Source organism: Typopeltis vanoorti, chromosome 3, assembly GCF_054136105.1.
Source record: "Typopeltis vanoorti isolate ZY-2024b chromosome 3, IOZ_Tvanoo_1.0, whole genome shotgun sequence".
In the NCBI taxonomy this organism is placed as follows: Eukaryota; Metazoa; Arthropoda; class Arachnida; order Uropygi; family Thelyphonidae; genus Typopeltis; species Typopeltis vanoorti.
In genome coordinates this window covers 31,549,188-31,569,426 of record NC_143551.1, presented here as the reverse complement: position 1 = coordinate 31,569,426, position 20,239 = coordinate 31,549,188, and the positions used below count along the sequence as shown (strand labels likewise).

Below are 20,239 nucleotides of genomic sequence, written 5' to 3'. Positions count from 1 at the left end.
GTGGTACTTCTGGATTTTGCTAAGGCTTTTGACAGGATACCCCATAGAACACTGTTACGCAAATTGGAGCAGATGGGAATGGATATTAAATTGGTGATATGGATAGGAGAATGGCTCAGGGAGAGATACCATAAGGTAGTGTATGGAGGAGCCGAGTCCAGAATGAGGCAGGTAACCAGTGGTGTGCCTCAGGGCTCTGTGCTTGGGCCAATGTTGTTTAATTTGTATATAAATGATATAGGAAACGGCTTAAAGGGAGATATTCAGTTGTTTGCTGATGATGCAAAGTTGTGTAGTGCAATAAAAAAATCAAGCTGATGTTGAAAGTTTGCAGGAGGATTTAAATAAGCTGGTAAAATGGGCAAAAGAAAATGGATGTCAGTTCAATGTGGAAAAGTGTAAAGTCATGCATTTTGGGATTAAAAGATTACCAGCTGTGTACTACATCGATGGAAAGGTACTCCAAGAGATTGATGAGGCTAGGGACATAGGGGTATTGGTAGATAGGGAGATGAAGTTCAGAGGACACATTGCTAAGGTGTCTAAGATTGCACATAGGATTACTTGGTTGTTGAGGAACACACTGACATCCAAAGATAAAGAGGTTATTATTCCCCTTTATAAAGCATTGATACTTCCACATTTGGATTACTGTGCTCAGGTCTGGTCACCTGGATTCCTTGGAGATGAGGAGGCTGTGGAGAGGGTTCAGAGAAGAGTGACCAAGTTGGTGAGTGATATAAAAAATGCTCCCTACATTGATAGATTGAGAGCTTGTGGATTGCAGAGATTGGTTGATAGGCGAAGAAGAGGGGATATGATAGAAACATTCAAATTACTAAAAGGTTTTTATAGGATTGATGCAGGGGAAATGTTTCAGCTGTGTGATAGTGATGGAAGAACAAGAGGTCATCTCTGGAAATTAAAGAAGAGTGTGGTTAACAAAGGTGTCAGAACAAGGTTTTTTGCCTGGAGGGTGGTGAATAAGTCAGGCAATGAGAATTCATTGCCTGACTTAGTTGTGAGCTCTTCGTCTGTAAATGAATTCAAGAAGAGATATGACAGATATTGTTTTGCTAGTTTGGGTCTGCCGCGATGAGTCTACTGACTCCATGGAGATACCCGTAATAATAATAATCTGGTGTGAGACAAGGATGTACATTATCCCCTCTGTTATTCATTATCTATATGGATCACATTATGAAGGAAAGTGATATTAAACATGATATCAGAATTGGAGATGTTAATGTCAGCTCTTTGCTTTATGAGGACGATGTTATACTTCTAAATAAATCCGCTACAAGTTTGCAAGATTCATTGACTAAATTGAATAACTGCTGTAATAGATATGGTGTGAAGATCAGCATTAAAAAAAAAAATACAATAAAAATAGGTAGAATTGTTGAAAATGTCAACTGTGTTGTGAACGGGGAACCTGTGGAACAAGTAAAACATTTCAGTTACTTAGGCACGATTTTTAGTGAAGACGGTAAATTAAATATGGAAATAGACAACAGAATCAAAAAAGCTGGTATGGTAGGAAGTCAATTGAATAAATTCATATGGAATAAGAGAGAAATTAGTCAGAACACTAAATTAGCTGTATACAAGACAGTGTTCAAACCAGTTTTAACTTATGGATCTGAGAGCTGGGTCAGAAGTAAAACACTTGACCAAAGACTAGAGACTGCAGATATGATAGTCCTGAGAAAGATTAGAGGCATGAACAGATGGCATCAATGGCAATATCATATTAAAAATGAGGATATTAGGAAAGAACTTGACATTGTTAGCAACCAGGAATGTTAGCAGAGCTAATCTCAGGTGATATGGTCACTTAAACAGAATGGGCGAGGAAAGATTAGTAAAACAAGTGTTCTCTGCCAGATCTGCAGGAAAATGATCCAGAGGAAGACCAAAATATAGGTGGATTGATACGGTACAAAGTGCCTTAGACGATAGAAATATAAGACCTGATAATTCTTGCAGACAGGCTTATACGTTGGTTATGCATTATTAAATCACTTAAGGAATTGAACAACGTAGATACGAATATAAATTAAATTACACTTTAATAAATATTTCCCATATTTCGGCAACGTCACTTTGCCATCTTCAAAAGGAACTTACAAAAAAAGGCACGTGCACATAGCCACTACAACACAGTAACTGAGAATGAAGAGATGAAGCTATTGTTCTCCTAAAAGTCCTGATGGTGCCCTCTAGCGGGCTAAGTAGGTGTTCTTGGCCGTTGGGCTGAAGGTCTGCTGATGTAAGCCTCCCAAATTTGGGGCAGTCACATACAACCAAATTTGTTGAGGTTTGGAGAGTTTCTTAGGGTTGAGGCTGATTCCATAAATAGTCTTTCGAATTTGTATTTGCTATGGTGCATTACTGTAGCTTTCTTGCACCGTTATTCTGTGGCGTGTATCCAGAGCATGGTCTGCAAGACCAGAATGGTTGTCTTGTGAAAACGGATGTAGTCCTTGTGTTCAGAAATTCTGATATTCGCTGTCTTGCATGTTTGGCCAATGTAAGACAGTTTACAGCTGCAAGGGACCTGGTATACACCAGGTAGATCTAAGGGAAGTGGTTGGTCTTTCGTAGAGCAGATAAGGGATGCTAATTTTCTGTATGGCCTGTAACAGGTCAGGTCATGTTTTTTTAAGATTTTGGTAATTTTACTTTGGAGGTGCCTCGGATGTAGGGAATGGTGATGGATTTAGAGTAATTCTTGTTGTGGAGTGGGGAAGCGGCTGCGGTTTGTAGGTTTAATATTTTTTGGATTTTTTTTGGGGGGTAGCCATTGGCTGAGAAAGTGTTGAGGATGTGATTTAATTCAGTGTTTAGGGCCATGTCGTTAGAACAGATTAGTTTAGCCCTGTTGTATAGTGTTTTCACCACTCCATGTTGTTGTGAGGTGGTGGTGGGGGGGGGGGGTTGTTGGTGAATGTATCTGCCTGTATGGGTGATTTTTCTATAAACTGAGAAAACCAAGGTTCCATCAGGCTGGCGGGTGACTAGTGTGTCTAGGAAAGAGAGGCTGTTGTTTTCCTCTTTTTCCAGGTGAACTTGATTCTGGGGTGTTGGTTGTTTAAGTGTGTTAAGAAGGAAAGGAGTGTTTCAGAGCCATGTGGCCAAATAGTGAACACATCATCAACATAGCGAAGCCATATGGTTGGTTTTGTGGGGAAGAGGCTAAGGCTTTTTCTTCAAAGGTCTCGATAAAGAAATTGGCCCTTGCAGCTGTAAACTGTCTAAATTTGGCCAAACAGGCAGGACAGCGAATATCAGAATTTCTGAACACAAGGACTACATCTGTTTTCACAAGTACAGCCATTCTGGTCTTGCAGACCATGCTTTGGATACATGCCACAGAATACGGTGAAAGAAAGCTACAGTAATACACCGTAACAAATACAAATTTGAAAGACTATTTATGGAATCAGCCTCAGCCCTAAGAAACTCTCCAAACTATTCAAGGTATACATTTTTGGTCGTTTTTATAGATAGAAATACACTTTTATTAATACAGACCAGTATTTTACAAATAAACATTTATTAAAACCTACCAGTTTCGCCAGCAAACTGTCTGGCTTTTTCAAGGTATTACGGAGATATGAAAGTAAATGCAAATTAAAAGGAACATAAAAAACGTTGTAAACCAAACTAGTATCTATGGTTACACGTTTCGCGTGACAGAGATGGCTTATTGTTCTTATTCATTATCACGCATGCGCGTTTGTTGTAGACTTGCAATGTGATTACTGGCCAGCTGCAGTTCAGATTGACAGAGAGAGGATCAAGTTTTTCCACGAACTGTTGAGAATTATACCCTGATTTCTGTTGAGGTTTCCGCCGGTTATTAGTACTATTGTGGCTTCCTTAAAAACACGATGCCTGTAGTCGTCATCGAGATATGGCATGGAGCTGTTTTGCCAATCTATCGTGTGGTTAGACGTGCAGAAATGATGTGCTAAGCCGGAAGAAATGCTTCTGTTGTGGTTTACGTCACCAACATGTTCTTTTTGTCTAATTTCTAAACTTCGTGAAGTTTGTCCAATGTAGGCAAGACCACAGGAGCAGGGAATGTAATATACTCCTGGATATTTGTAGAAAGGAACTTTATCTTTTGGAGATCCTAAAACTTGTCTGATGTTGGTGGTTGGTTTGAAGACCACTCTGATGTTGTTGGCTCTTAGTATTCTTGCTATTTGATAAGAAATTGACTTGATGAAAGGTATCACTACAGTAGAAACGTGCTGACGGTGGGATTCTTCTTGTCTGGGGTTGTCATTGTATAGATATTTTTTGATGATGTTTTGAGGGTATCCATTTTGTGATAATGTGTTGGCTATTAGTGAGAGTTCATTCTGTGTATCCTCCTCTTCTGATATAAACTTTTTGGCTCTATGTTTCAACATGTGGATAATACTCAGTTTGTGTGACTTGTGATGGTTTGAAGTATATACTGAAAGATATCTTCACTATACTTCAAACCATCACAAGTGTTTTTAAGGAAGCCACAATAGTACTAATAACCGGCGGAAACCTCAACAGAAATCAGGATATAATTCTCAACAGTTCGTGGAAAAACTTGATCCTCTCTCTCAGTCAATCTGAACTGCAGCTGGCCAGTAATCACATTGCAAGTCTACAACAAACGCGCATGCGTGATAATGAATAAGAACAATAAGCCATCTCTGTCACGCGAAACGTGTAACCATAGATACTAGTTTGGTTTACAACGTTTTTTATGTTCCTTTTAATTTGCATTTACTTTCATATCTCCGTAATACCTTGAAAAAGCCAGACAGTTTGCTGGCGAAACTGGTAGGTTTTAATAAATGTTTATTTGTAAAATACTGGTCTGTATTAATAAAAGTGTATTTCTAAACTCTCCAAACCTCAACAAATTTGGTTGTAAGCGAATGCCCCAAATTTGGGAGGCTTACATCAGCAGACTTTCACCCCAACGGCCAAGAACACATAGCCCGCTAGAAGGCACCATCAGGGCTTTTAGGAGAACAATAGTTTCATCTCTTCATTCTCAGTTACTGTGTTGTAGTGCCTACGTGCATGTGCCTTTTTTTGTAAGTTCCATTTGAAGATGGCAACGTGACGCTGCCGAAATTTCGGAAATATTTATTAAAGTGTAATTTAATTTATATTCATATCTATGTTGTTCAATTCCTTAAATGATTTAGTAATTAAATAATGTTGTAGTCTTGACAAGTAACAGACTGATTTGGAGGAAAATTGTACTTAGGAAGTTAGTAATGATGTAAATTTTTCACGTAGTACTATCATATCCTGTACACTCCTTAAGGGTACATGTCAGGAATTTGATGATGATGATGATGGATCTGAGAGCTGGGTTAGAAGTAAAACGCTTGACCAAAGACCACAGATTTGAGAGTCCTGAGAAAGATTAGGAGCATGAACAAATGGCATCAATGGCAACATAATATTAAAAATGAGGATATTAGGAAAGAACTTGACATTGTTGGCATCCAGAAATGTGTTAGCAGAGCTAATCTAAGGTAGTATGGTCACTTAAACAGAATGGAAGAAGAAAGATTATCAAAAACAAGTGTTCTCTTCCAGTTTTTGCAGGAAAAAGACCCAGAGGAAGACCAAGATATAGGTGGATTGATATGGTAAAAAGTGCCTTAGAAGATAGAAATATAAGATATCACAATGTTGGAGTCTTGACTGGCAACAGATTGATTTGGAGGAAAATTTTAAATAGGAAGTTAGTAATTTATTTATTTATGCTTATGGCTACATGAAACTGGTAAGTGAAAAGTACAATCACAATTTCCAGAAACAAATGATGAAAATCTTAACATATAAAAGTTCATTACAAAAAAGGCACAACCTGCTTTCTAAGCCTTTCCTTTTTTTTTAAAAAAAAAAGCAAAAGTAACTTGTCATAATCAAGCCAGGGACAATTATCGTCCTGCTGCAACAAGTATGACAAGGCTGCATGTTCTCACAACACTTCACAACATAAATGTACCTGTATCTGAAGTTTAAATAGAGAGCAGTTGTGTCTTGTGTGAGAAAACTTGATCCATTAGAGGAGACCCATTTCACATTGTATCATCATCTTCTAACATGAGGAGGAGTTCTGCTGACACTATGACGAGGACTATCAGAGTGACTACGAGGATAACGTCTTCATGGTGAGATGGGACCATAATCTTCTGTTTCCTCCATAACCACTGCCACCACCACCATACCAACTACACATTTTCCAGGCTGGAAGGCCAATTCAAGGCCTCATTCTGAGGACACTGTTTTCGTTGGATTTGGCTTGAAGTACTCTTCCAGGGTGTTCAGGTCTGTATTCAAGGTTGATTCTAGGTTGGTAAAGGAGATGGAATGATGTAAGATCGCTAGGTCATCGGCGTACATATACTTGCTTGATCTGGTATGAGGTAGATCATACATGTAGATGTTAAAAAGTATAGGGGATAACACAGAGCCCTGAGGAAGACTGTGAAGAAATCTGGGCCTGCCCCTTTTTCTGCCAATATGGACCCGGATCTTTCTTTTGAACAGAATACATTTAAAAAGTTGTAAAGTTTTAAGTTGTAAACTGAAGCAGGCGATATAGCTGTATTATAATAGTTGTAAAGTTTTTTTACACTTTATAATATTTCCTAGTTTTAGGAGGAGGTAAATTTTTGTATGTGTTACTAGCATATCGTGTACACACCTTGAGGGTACATGTCAGGAATTTGATGATGATGATATTTTTTGTTGTAAATTAAATTATCAATGAAATAGGATGTCTAAACAAAATAAAATAGCAAAATAAAATACTATAACACTTTTATAAAAATTACTTACACTTTTACAAATAGTGCCCGATTCTTCAATCACCGATGAATTATAATGAGCCTGAATATGACTAATTAACATTTTAAATACACGGAGAGCATGGTTTGATGGAAGCAAATGGAGTTTTTTCTACCAAATGAAATATTATTCATTAATAACAATTATGGTACAATAATTAATAAAAATAACTCATAGTGCAATAACAAGAGATCATATTAAATAACTATGCTTTTAATATTACTCTATATTATGAATAATGCTAAATGTAAAGCTAATGCTAATATGAATGCTAATCATTCATATTAGCATTAGTTCTATGTATTTAATTTTTATCATGTGCATATAATGCCAATGTTTTTGTTTCTTGTCTATCAAATGCAGGGTGCCCACCTGTTGCGTTTAAAAAAAAAAACTGCTCTGATTTTCTCCAGACATGCTTTCAGGATGCCAATATGTCCCATTTTTGATATCTGATTTCAAAGATGAATTGTTTTCATATAACATTCATAAAACACAAAACAACTGTTGAAGAAATAAAGGGTATTTTTATATTCTGATAACTTAAGTTATTTCTATTAGCAAAATGTTATTTACTATTTTCTTTAAGTGTAAGAGCCAACATATTGCTGTTGCACTGCACACTACAGCACAGTATTTTTATTATTATAGCAATATTCACAAAAAATTATTGTTTTCATATTTATACCCTAAGATATGTACAACTAAAATTGTGTTGCAGCTTTGGTGATGAAGAATATAAAACTATATTAGGACACAATGTTGATTATCATTATTGCTTGCTAAGGTAAAACTGGCATTTTCCTTGTTCCTTTGAAAAAGTTTTAGAAAAAGTACTTTCAAAGGAAAAAGTCAGTTACTTTTTTTAAGAACTAAAATTATAATTTTCTTTCATCAATAAATAGCTGATCATATTATTATTATATTTTTTTTTGAAAATCTGCTTTTGCTTATATTAATACATTTCTGACACAGTCAATGTAAATAAACTCTTTTCATCTGATTCAGGCAAATGAATGACAAGATGCATCAGAATTTGATTAAGTGTGGAAATTGAAATCTTTATGAACAAAATTAAAGTAAAACAAAATTAAGAATATTTTGCCTTTAATTTAGCATAGGTTATGGACTAAGATAATTTATTTAAGGAATTCTACTACTATCTGAAAACAACACAAAGAAACATGGAAAGAGCCATTTGGGGAATAACCAGGTTATTCCCTGGTTATATGAATAATACTTGGATAAGGAAGCAAACAAAGATGATGGGCATTGCCTTACTAATTAAAGGCAACTAATGGCACTAAGCAGGACATGTGATGAGAATGTCTGACAACAGATGGACAAAGAGAACAACCAAATAGACAGCAAGAACTGGTTATCAGAAGCCAGGTAGATCAGTGGTAAGATGGGACAAAAACAAGATGCTATGGCATTTATGGTGGAAAAATACACAAGAGCAGCCAAACAGAAGAAGCATAGAGAGGCATTAATCCCGCAATGGACTGAAGAAAGCTGCTGATGATGACTACTACCTGAAAAGTTATACTCACAGAAAAATTACATTTTGGAAAGATTGTTAGCCTTGTTAGTGATAAACAGAAAGAAATTGTCCAGCACTTTTGAAACACATTCTTTTTAGAATATGAAAATGCTGCTGAATTTAACACTGCCTAGTTTCCACTAATTCAATAAAAAGCATTCTCTTTAGTGAATTTTTCAAGAAGAAAACTTGGTTACATATCGACATAGTAAAATCAATGATAATTATAAAAAATCTCTTTAAAAGGACTGAAGTGTGATGATTTTCATGAGTTTGTGCATTAAAAAAATTAATAAATTAAAAAAAAAAAAAAATATATATATATATATACAGGGTGTTCGGGATAAATTTGACATATTTATAATTAATTATATTTTTCCGTAAGTTACATGTATTAACACACATTTCTCTTCATTTAAAAGTTTGGACCCTTCTTCATTCATATACAAGATGTCAGAAAGGATGGATAGCTGGAACCCACCTGAATCATGGAAGAGAATAACTTGTATCATGATGATTCGTGCCCGCCATCAAAATAAGGATATTACGACTGCTGCCCAATGCTCCCTGAATACAGTAAAAACAATCAGGCATGAACTAGAGACTTGCAATGGTGACTACGAGGATGTAGCAAGAAGAAAGATCCCAAGCAGACGATCTGATTGCGTTCGTACAGCAGAATTCCTCGCAAATCTGCAGGAACAGGTGTTGAAGAACCCTGGCATTGGAATTCGGGCTTTGTTCGTGGAGTTGCTAACTGTAGTCAAGCCCTGGATAACAAGGGTAGCCAATGGTAGGCCGTATGTATGGCAGCAGGATTCGGCCCCTTGCCACACCTCTGGGAAAAGTCAAAAATGGTTGTCTGAAAATTTCTACGACTTCACCAGTCCAAATGTTTGGCCTCCAAACTCCCCAGACCTTAACCCCATGGATTATTTTGTATGGGGCGCAGTTGAAAAAGACACCAATCGCACTTCCAGTAATACAAAAGCCCAGTTAATGGATAAAATTAAAACAGTTTTTGCGGCCCTTCCCAGGGAGACTGTAGCATCAGCTTGTTCGAGGTTCCGAAGCAGAATTGAAGCTGTGATCGATGCTAATGGTGGTTATTTTGAGTAAATCTTGTTGATAGTATTGTAATTAACTCTGCCTGTAATGTTTTTTTGTCAATTCATTAAATTTAATAGATACAAAGAAGATTTTCTTTTTCCTTACGAAACTGTCAAATTTATCCCGAACACCCTATATATATATATATATATATATTTAAAAAATGACACATTCTTCTGAAAAGTATATAACAGACAAGATGATGACAATTGAATCAGCCACTACAGCAAAATTCCAGCACAAACAGAAACTGGTGGGACTGCAGATGCAACAAACAATTAAATTTTGAGGTACCTGTTACGTATTTTACTATAAATTTCATTTTCTTATTTAATAAAAAAAAAAAAGAGGCAATTTAATTTTTTGCATTATTTACTATTTATTAATTTAGCCCTTAGTTACTTAATTATCACCTACAAAACATTATTACTTTACATAAAAATATAACAGGTCTACACGGTACCATGTTAAATACTTGATTTTGTTCCAATATATACTGATATTTTCTGTTAGTTGAAAATAATTTTTGAAGTTTTTCTGAGGAAATCTCAACTGCTCCCCCCCCCCCAATCCTCCAACATCCTAGTCTTGCACTGGGTAAGGTTCCTATGAAAAGAAGGCAAAATAGTATCACTCCAAAATAGCAAATAGTATAGCTCCCACTGACGAGACCTCAATAAAGGTCGAAACTGGTCTGGGTAGTGGCCCTTCCCTTAATGCATAACATTATACATATCCGCAAGGAGATGTGTTTTGCATAATGGGAGATACTGAGATAAGAGTGATGATAGCTTGGTCCGCCTTTGCTCCAAATTGTCTGGTGTTGCACTACCTTTCCTCAGTCCTGAAGATATTTTCAGGCGCAAACTTTGTTTGCTCACACTTGGATAAAGGATTAAACTAAATTTATTATAGTATAACTCCACAAGCATGGTTCTAGGACACTGATTTCCAATTATGCACCAGTCTATATAACTGCAGTAAAGTGTTGGAGAGATTCATTAGGAATACAAGATTGGGTTGATGGACATAGCATTCTTTATGATAATCAGCATGGATTTGTAAAGGGTAGGTCTTGTTTTTACAATTTACTTGCATTTTATGACAAGGTGACAAGCGATAAGTGATAAGGGAGAGTCACATACAGTGATATTCTTGGACTTTGCAAAGACGCTTGATAGATTATCACATAAGTTGGTGTACAAGTTACAGATGATAGGAATAGATGGATCAGAGATTGGCTCTCTGAATGATACCAGCAAATGGTGTATGATGGAGAAGTGTCTCATAAAAGGAGGGTAACCAGTGGCATGCCCCAGGGTTCTGTTCTTGGGCCCTTGCTGTTTGACTTGCTTGTAAATGATATATTATGCAGACAGACTGACTGGGGATCTTCAGTTGTTTGCTGATGATGCAAAGTAGGGGAGAATTATAAGTAGCACAGCTGATATTAAATCCCTTCAGGAAGATTTGAATAGACTTTTGATTTGGACAAAGAAGTTTGGATTGTAGTTTTAATACTAATAAGTGTAAAGTGTTGCATTTTGGAGTGCTGAAATATAAGCCTGTGTACTACACTGATAGTGGTGTACTGTAGGAAGTAAATGAGATTCGAGACTTGGGAGTGATGGTTGACAGCAGACTGAAATTGAGAGGGCATATTGCAAGTGTTGCAAAGACTGCACATCGCAGTGCCACTATGAAACGAAGTACTCTAACATTCAGGGATAAGGAGGTGGCTGTGCCACTGTAAAGCACTGGTCAAACATATCTGGACTACTGTGCTCAGATTTGGTCAAATGGTTTTCAATGTGTTGTAGAAATATTGAAGAGGATCCAGAGACAATATCAGGACTCTGATAGTGGCAATGGAGAGAGTGAAAGAGAGGTTGAAAAAATGTGGATTGCAGAGTATGATGGATAGGAGGAAAAGAGATGACATGATAGAGACATTTGTTAGTGAAAATATGTTATTAGATTAATTCAGATGGAATTATAAAAAGATCCAAAACATTCCAATGCTGCTACTGCTAAAGTTTATACTAAGCAGGAAAAATGCATCACGGACTACTGAAGAGGAACATTCTGCAGCTAACATTGTTCTTAGCATCCAACTATCAAAATATCTTAATCCAACTAGGAACATCATCTCAAAGACACTGTCTACCCAGAATGTTGGTGAGACTTTATTACCTCTATTGGTCTTGATGTTTGCTGCCATGCAAAACATCCTGTTATTGTTTTGCTGAAATTTGCATTGAACGTGCAATGGCACGGTACACTGTTGAAGAGGAATCTTGCTTTCTGTGAAGCCTATAGATATAGCTCATATCAATGAGGCTTTGGCAGAGGTTCTGCATAGGAGGACAATAGCTGCGATCAGATCACATCATAAATTACCATCCTAAAAAGAACTAGTGATGAGACTGTAGATATCTATGTTAGAAGAACCCGCAAGAGCAGGAAATACCCCACACCTTCTGCTCCATTGCTATCATCTCAAGAGAGGAGTAGGGCCAGTACAATTCCATCTCTTCTTAAAGTACACCTCACAAAATCAGGATCAGCCTCCATTGTTTGCCATTCTAACATAGTAGAGTGGCAAACAGAAAATGCTCCACATTGTTTACTGCTTTTACTCAAGAGCTTTCAAAAAATCAGCAGAAATGATGAAGCATCCTCTATACTATAACAAAGAAAAAAAAAGGATGATTTTATATCAAGTCTGGTCCTCCTTAATCCATCATGACACATTTGCCAGTCGAATGCAGCAATCCACAAACCAGCAGCCAGTATAACAGCAAATGCACGCTTTTCATTGTTGAAACATTTTCAAATATTTTTCACTAAAAATGTTAACTGTTATTATTTTCCTTCCAGTTTTTTAATTTATTCATGCTATTTCCTGATGAAGTACAAAAATGTTTTCACTAACTAGTCGAGTTAAAACAGTTTCTATTTGACATCTCTCTGTGTGTGGTTTAATATTGGAAATAATTAGTTTTAATAGCATCCTTACAACATACACTTGTGGTATCTAGGAATTAATCTCTACAATTAGATAAATATAATCTAATAACTATGTTCATTCCATTTGATAAACTGTCATCATTGTTCTCATTGTCTAAAGATAAATGCTCCACTCTGGCTCTTCTAAATTCCACGTGACTTGTCACCGCTCTTATTTTGGACAAACTGGGCATTCAGTGGAAAAAAGAATGCAATAATACAGTCCTACATCATCAATGAGAAACCTAAGAAATCTGGCCTTGCATATTGTGGGATACCAACCACAATATTCTATGTTCTGAAACACACTTACTCCATCAGTGTCACCATAAGGAAACACAATTTGCAGAATCTGGAGGGTAGGAGAAGAAAGAGGGAGGGATATGATTCAGACATGTATTGGTAAGGGATAATTATCAGATTAATGTGGATGAATAGGATAAATATTTTCACAGAATGAGTGGAGACAGGAGAAGAACAGGAGGCCATCCCTAAAAGCTGTATAAGGAGAGTGTAAGTTGGGGGGGGGGGGGGAGGTATATTGACAACTTTCCTTCAAATTAATCTGTAATCTGTTAAGACTAATACTGCTAGATGTTATATTTCAGTTCTTCTAAAACTCTTCTAACTGTATCAATCCACCTAGATCTCGGTGGATTGATAGTGTAACAATATTTACAACACAATACAAAGTTTATTATTCTTATCACATATACGTAATATTTATAAATATACAATTCAAGTATTACTATCATATTTTCTGGGTTTTTTTTGGCTGATTATTTTGTTATAGATAAAAATATTTTCTTTATATATACAAATAGTGATATAAATCAAATAATGATAAAACTATCTGATAAAATACATTATCAGATAGTTTTTGTAGTTTATAAAAATGTTTAGTGAGTTTTTACAGCTTTTTTATGTCTGTAACCAAGGGCCACAGCTGTACTGGTTACTACAAAATAAATTAGCTCGATACAGTCACTGCAAAATTGAGTGGTTGTATCTATGAGTGCTCACAGAACATGGTATATATTTGTTAACATATTAGAATCATAACTGGACATGATATGTAAGTTATAGTGATCTCTTATAATATACATTTAAAATAAAGGTCACCATTATTTAGTTCCATGAGGTAGTCTCAATCTTTTTCTGAAAGCATATTCTGAGGTTACTGATTTGATTTTCTTTGAACGTTTATTGTAGCTGCTTGTTGCTAAGTATTCATAGGATTTATGAAAAATTTTTGTTTGCCTTGGAAGTTCCGGCCACAGCATAAACCACAGTCTACATTATATACTGAAAAACTTACAAAGTTCTTTCTAGATATAATATACAAACATATTGATACAATAATACATGAGGTTAACTCTGGTCACATACTCTGAACACTAAGAATATCAAGTTCGTTCCTAATATCTTCAATTTTAATAATGACACTGCCAATGATGCCATATTCCACTAATCTCTCTCAGAACTCTCATATTTGTGGTTTCCAGTCATTGATCAACCATGCAAATTAATTGCTAAATTTAACACCTCCTCCCCTCCAAAGCAAGAGGTAGCAAAATGTAATAACCAGTTACCGAATAAAATCTTAAAACTTAGTAGAATCCAATACATTTTTAATTCTACCTACAAAAGGCTATTAGCCTATTATAGTACATTTATATTTTGTACCGTGGGTGGGTTATGGACTATGTGAGATACTCGGGAAACCCAGGTTTAAGAGATCAAATGTGATACTTTTTTATGCCTCGCAGGTTGATAATCTCACAATGGGCAATGAAATTCATTGTTCTAAAATTGATTATTCTATGAAAATCATAGAATAGTTTTAAAAGTAAGTGCCTTTAGCACACATAGTTTGGCTTTACACATGGTAAAAGAACTTTTTCGGTTATACTAATTTGTTAGTATTCATTAAATAAATACTAACAAAAGCACTACATGCATTGAATTATAGTTTTTGGCATATTAATCATAATGAATTTTTTATATAAGTCAAAAGAATTTAAATTATATTCAGAGAATTTATATATTATATACAATTTAAATATTAAATGAGTAGAAAGGTTATGTGTTGGAAAGTTCATGTCAGTTTATATTTAACAGTTTAATTCACAACACAGAATAATAAGAAAATAATATTTATTTACCTTATTTCCTAAAGTAAGAACAATTAAAGACAATTTAAAAAAGTAAAGTAAAGAATTTAAATATTACTTAATTATCAATAAACAACAATAGAAGTGATGTTTATGTTCGCTTCAGTCTAACAAATATTTCAACACTGAAATGCACTACTGCTGGCTGGATATTTGTTCAGCCAAAACATCTTTGTAATGCAGAATGCCCTTCTAGACTTGGAGTGGGAAAGAGACAGAGAGAGAGAGAGAGAGAAAAAAAAAAAATTGAAAAGCCTAAATTCTCTGAGATGGCATGCCAAAATGCACAAGGAACACAACTAGAAAAACTATGTCAAAACATTAGTGAATCATTGCTTGTGTGTACTAATAAGTGAAGAATAGGAGGATCATTCATACGTAACAAAACTTTAAATCCATTATACTATCAACACATTTTTGAATTATGGGTCCCATCCAAGAACTTTCAATCATGCTTTGTATCTTCTGTAACTGACGATGAATATTCACAACCTTCTTACTGTGTTCTATCAGAAACTAGACAGGGTGCACTTTCTTTGTGTTCAAAAATTACAGCACCTAAATAACATCCAAAGTTGAATTACACACGCAGCTACAAAGATGTGATATATACCTTTCACAAATCTTAAACACTTGAAAATGCTGAAATGAACAAAATTGCTATATGGAAAGAGTAAATTTTTAACAAGCCACTAATTTATTCTGGCATAATGTGAAATTCAAAATGTTAATATGCCAGTACGTATTATAGCTACTAGCTGTCAAGAAGCCATTATTTTAAGGGGGAAAAAAAGCAAAGACATCTAGACACAATTCTTAATAATGTGAACAATCATATGTGTACATACAACAGAATTAAAACAGTACAGAAAATAATAATTTCAATGATACAAGAAATTATTATTGTTGTACGAGTACTGCCATGAAGTCTGAAAACTGATCAAAGGAGACTCAAACTATCTGCACAATATTTATTGTACCCATTAAGATGAGGAACACTGTCTCTGGCAAACCAATCCATTCATTCAACACTCTCCAAGCGAACAATTTAGTCCTCAACACTCAACTAACTACACTCTTAAGTTAAGGGGATAATAAATCCCTCATTATTTCAGAGCCGAATAAGAAACTCTAAGATTGAAATCTAAGAGTTTCATGCCAAAGAACTTTTGGCGAGTCCAAGCATAAGTCAACACCTGGTAGTACAACACTAGGGCAACTTGGAGCAAAGGTGGAGCAAGATTTGATCACTGTCATTAATATTTTCTCATAATGTAAAATGCAGCTCCTAGGAGATGTGTTAATGTTTTACATTATGAGGGAAGGTCACTACCCAGACCGGTTTCGACCTTTATTGAGGTCTTATCAGTCAGTAGGTAGACCTGGATAATTCCAAGGTTTAAGTGAACCGAACTTACATACTTTCCTAGGAGCTGCGTTTTAGATTATGAGAAAATATTAAGGACAGTATGAATGATATAATCACGTAATCACAAGAAAGATATTTATTTAACCAAATATTTCGGTCTGGAAATAGCAGACCATCGTCGGTGGTATTACAAGAACAGTTTAAAAAAAAAAATATACAAGCTAGAATACTAACAATAGATCGTTGAAATTAGAACATGCCGCGTGATGTTATATCACTAAGTATGAAACGAAATATTTTGAAGTAGAAACATGATTGAATTTGCTATAAAAAAAAAAAAAAAAAAAAAAAAAAAAAAAAAAAAAAATTAATGAGTAATCTTGATTAGGCTTTCCCAGATTTTTGATATAGATATGCAGTCATTACGATTCAGGTTGGGATGATGGAGCAAGGCCTCCACGCTTTCCTTGAACAAACGTTCGAACCTATAACGGGATCTATGTAAGAGGCGCGTTTTGGACCAAAGGATGCTGTGGTCAGTTTCAATCCCGTGTTGAGCCAAACCAGACTTTTCAGGTTTATTGTGAAGAATGGATGATTGATGTTCTTGGATTCTTTTTTCAAGAGAACGTCCAGTCTGTCCAAAGTAAGAGAGATCACAGTTGCAAGGAATTTGATAAACTCCAGGAAGAGATAAAGTTGAGCGTTTGTCTTTAGGAGAAGGAAAATGAGAAGACAATTTGTTAATAGGAGAATACGTAGCTGTTAAATCATATTTCTTCAAAATTCTTGCGATAGGTTCTGAAATACCGGAGATATAAGGAATAGGTACTCGACGTATTGAATCTTTGTTGTTTTGTGGAGGATTATAAGATGTAAGAAGACGTTGAATACTTTTTTCAGAAAAGCCATTGAGTTTCATGTGTTGCTGGATAGTAGAAAGTTCTTTCTGTAGATAATCAAAAGTAGAACAATGGCTTTTCTGAAAAAAGTATTCAACGTCTTCTTACATCTTATAATCCTCCACAAAACAACAAAGATTCAATACGTCGAGTACCTATTCCTTATATCTCCGGTATTTCAGAACCTATCGCAAGAATTTTGAAGAAATATGATTTAACAGCTACGTATTCTCCTATTAACAAATTGTCTTCTCATTTTCCTTCTCCTAAAGACAAACGCTCAACTTTATCTCTTCCTGGAGTTTATCAAATTCCTTGCAACTGTGATCTCTCTTACTTTGGACAGACTGGACGTTCTCTTGAAAAAAGAATCCAAGAACATCAATCATCCATTCTTCACAATAAACCTGAAAAGTCTGGTTTGGCTCAACACGGGATTGAAACTGACCACAGCATCCTTTGGTCCAAAACGCGCCTCTTACATAGATCCCGTTATAGGTTCGAACGTTTGTTCAAGGAAAGCGTGGAGGCCTTGCTCCATCATCCCAACCTGAATCGTAATGACTGCATATCTATATCAAAAATCTGGGAAAGCCTAATCAAGATTACTCATTAATTTTTTTTTTTTTTTTTTTTTTTTTTTTTTTTTTTTTTTTTTTTTATAGCAAATTCAATCATGTTTCTACTTCAAAATATTTCGTTTCATACTTAGTGATATAACATCACGCGGCATGTTCTAATTTCAACGATCTATTGTTAGTATTCTAGCTTGTATATATTTTTTTTTAAACTGTTCTTGTAATACCACCGACGATGGTCTGCTATTTCCAGACCGAAATATTTGGTTAAATAAATATCTTTCTTGTGATTACGTGATTATATCATTCAGTCTTATGTCGCAAGTATCCTTAAAACAACAAATTCTTATCCTTTAAGGACAGTGATCGAAACTTGCTTCACCTTTGCTCCGAGTTGCCCTAGTATTGTAATACCAGGTGCTGACTTATGCTTGGACTCACCAAAAATTCTTCGGCATGAAACTCTTAGATTTCAATCTTAGAGTTTCTTATTCGGCTCTGAAATAATGAGGGATTTATTATCCCCATAATTTATGTTGCCGAAAAAAATAGCCTCTTGGCTCTTTATTGTAGTAATAATATATGGGTACACCTTTCTGGCAATTCATATAGTAAAGTATGTAAGTTCGGTTCACTTAAACCTTGGTATTATCCAGGTCTACCTACTCACTGATGAGACCTCAATAAAAATTGAAACCGGTCTGGGTAGTGACCTTCCCTCATAATGTAAAACAGTAACACATCTCCTAGGAGTTGCGTTTTACATTATGAGAAAATATTAAGGATAGTGATAGACACTTGCTCCACCTTTGCTCCGAGTTGCCCTAGTGTTGTACTACCAGGTGTTGACTTACGCTTGGACTCACCAAAAGTTCTTCGGCATGAAACTCTTAGATTTTGATCTCAGAGTTTCTTATTCGGCTCTGAAATAATGAGAGATTTATTATCCCCTTAACTTAATTTACGCCGCCGAAAAAAAAATAGCCTCTTGGCTCTTTATTGTAACTACACTCTTACTCAACTTCCAGGGATGACCTCTTGTTCTGTCCCTGTAGCCAAGTACTGAAGCACTTTCCTTGCATTAATCCTATAAAACCCTTTAAGTAACTGAAATGTTTCTATCACATGCCTCCCTTTTTTTTATGCCTGTAAACCAACTTTTGCAACCTGTAAGCCCTCAATCTATCCTCACAGGGAACATTTCAGACCACTTGCCATCATGGTCAGTTGCTTCTAGATCCTCTCTACTGATTGCTTATGCCCAAGAACCTCAGGGGACCACACTTGAGCACAGTAATCCAGATGTGGATGTATCAAGGCCTTATAAAGAGGAATAACAACTTGTGTTCTTCGATGGCTAAGTAATCTTATGGGCTAGAGTATACAGTGCCATCAATGTGAAACACGGGTTATCCCATCTAATCTCATAGCTGTATTTACATGACATTCCTCAATATCCAAAGAGCTGCCAATTCATCCATCTATGTTCCAACACCAGTCCCTGTCACACATGTCACAGCAGTAATTTTACTTGGATGATATACCCTTGTGGAGTGGTCAATCAGTGAGTCAATTATTTCGTCTGCTTCTGTAACCTCACTGTCATCCCCACTTATTTAGATCCTTTCCACAGTAATTCTTCCTCTTACTTACCATGTAGTGAAAAAACTCTGGGATTTCCTGTGGCCTGCTCGATTAGTTTCTTTTCAAAATATGAATTTTGCCTTCCTTACCATACTGGTCACCTTTCTTGCCTTTAAATATAAAATAAATTATTTAATCATATCAATAACAAAGCCATGATGAAAACGAGATGTTAGAAAAGAACCCTACTATTATTAATATTCATGAATATTCAAGTTGAACTAACTTGACAAATAAAAATATTAAGAAAGACAGTGAACACAGCATTTAAAGCAAAAATAGCTATACAACCCTGAGAATTTAGTGTGTGTATATGGCATCAATGTACCTATCTAGAAACAAAAGAGATAATGTAAAACTTAACAAATCATAAAACAAGTGGAAGGTAAAAATTATGTTCCATCACTGCACACTCCCAAAGGATGTAATGTTTTAAAATGTAATATGTTTCAATTATAATACCAAGATATCTCACCTTAAATATACTAATCAATCCTGTAATAGCAGCCTTCACATCCACAACTTCCTCATCATTGATAATAAAAATGGTATCTGCTGCATCTCTACCTCCCATGGTGTGATCAAATGGCCGTTTTATAACCTAAAGAGCAAAGTAAAATTACTGTAAAGTTGATACTTTTGAAGAACACTTAGAAATTTATTGCATTGCATTTGCTTCCCCCCCCTCCCACACACACATACACCAAATGAGTAATAGGCATTGCTGACAGTGGTGGATTAACAAAGGGAAGAAAAGGTTTAAAAACTGGATTGAATTATTAATATTATGAAAGATTTAAGGAGTGCTTAAGGATCAAAGCTATATAACTGAGAGGACACTCCACATAGCCTTTAAAGGAATGCAGAGAACCAGCTAGGGCTTCTGACCTAATGTCCAATCCTCACCTTCTCATGGTGTACCCCTGTTAGATATCTACCTGGATACTGAACGAACAAGGATGGGCTGGCAATTTGGGATTTAGCCGACCAAAATTGTATTCTTATTGGCTTAAACCAAAATAAAAAATGATGGTTACAACATG

General features: G+C 35.6%; 1 protein-coding gene across 4 annotated transcripts in view; it reads right to left on the bottom strand.

The window, feature by feature from the left end:
- Positions 1–20,239, bottom strand: part of gig (TSC complex subunit tuberin) — a 943,661-nt gene that overhangs the window by 531,965 nt on the left and 391,457 nt on the right. For 3 of the 4 annotated variants that reach the window (XM_090415521.1, XM_090415523.1, XM_090415524.1), the window contains exons 18-19: positions 19,672–19,797; positions 6,859–6,978 (exon numbers count right to left, since the gene is read on the bottom strand). In XM_090415521.1, coding sequence (XP_090271647.1) covers positions 6,859–6,978; positions 19,672–19,797 — 246 coding nt within the window. The remainder of the gene's footprint in view (positions 1–6,858; positions 6,979–19,671; positions 19,798–20,239) is intronic. The other variant, XM_090415525.1, reaches the window with a different exon arrangement.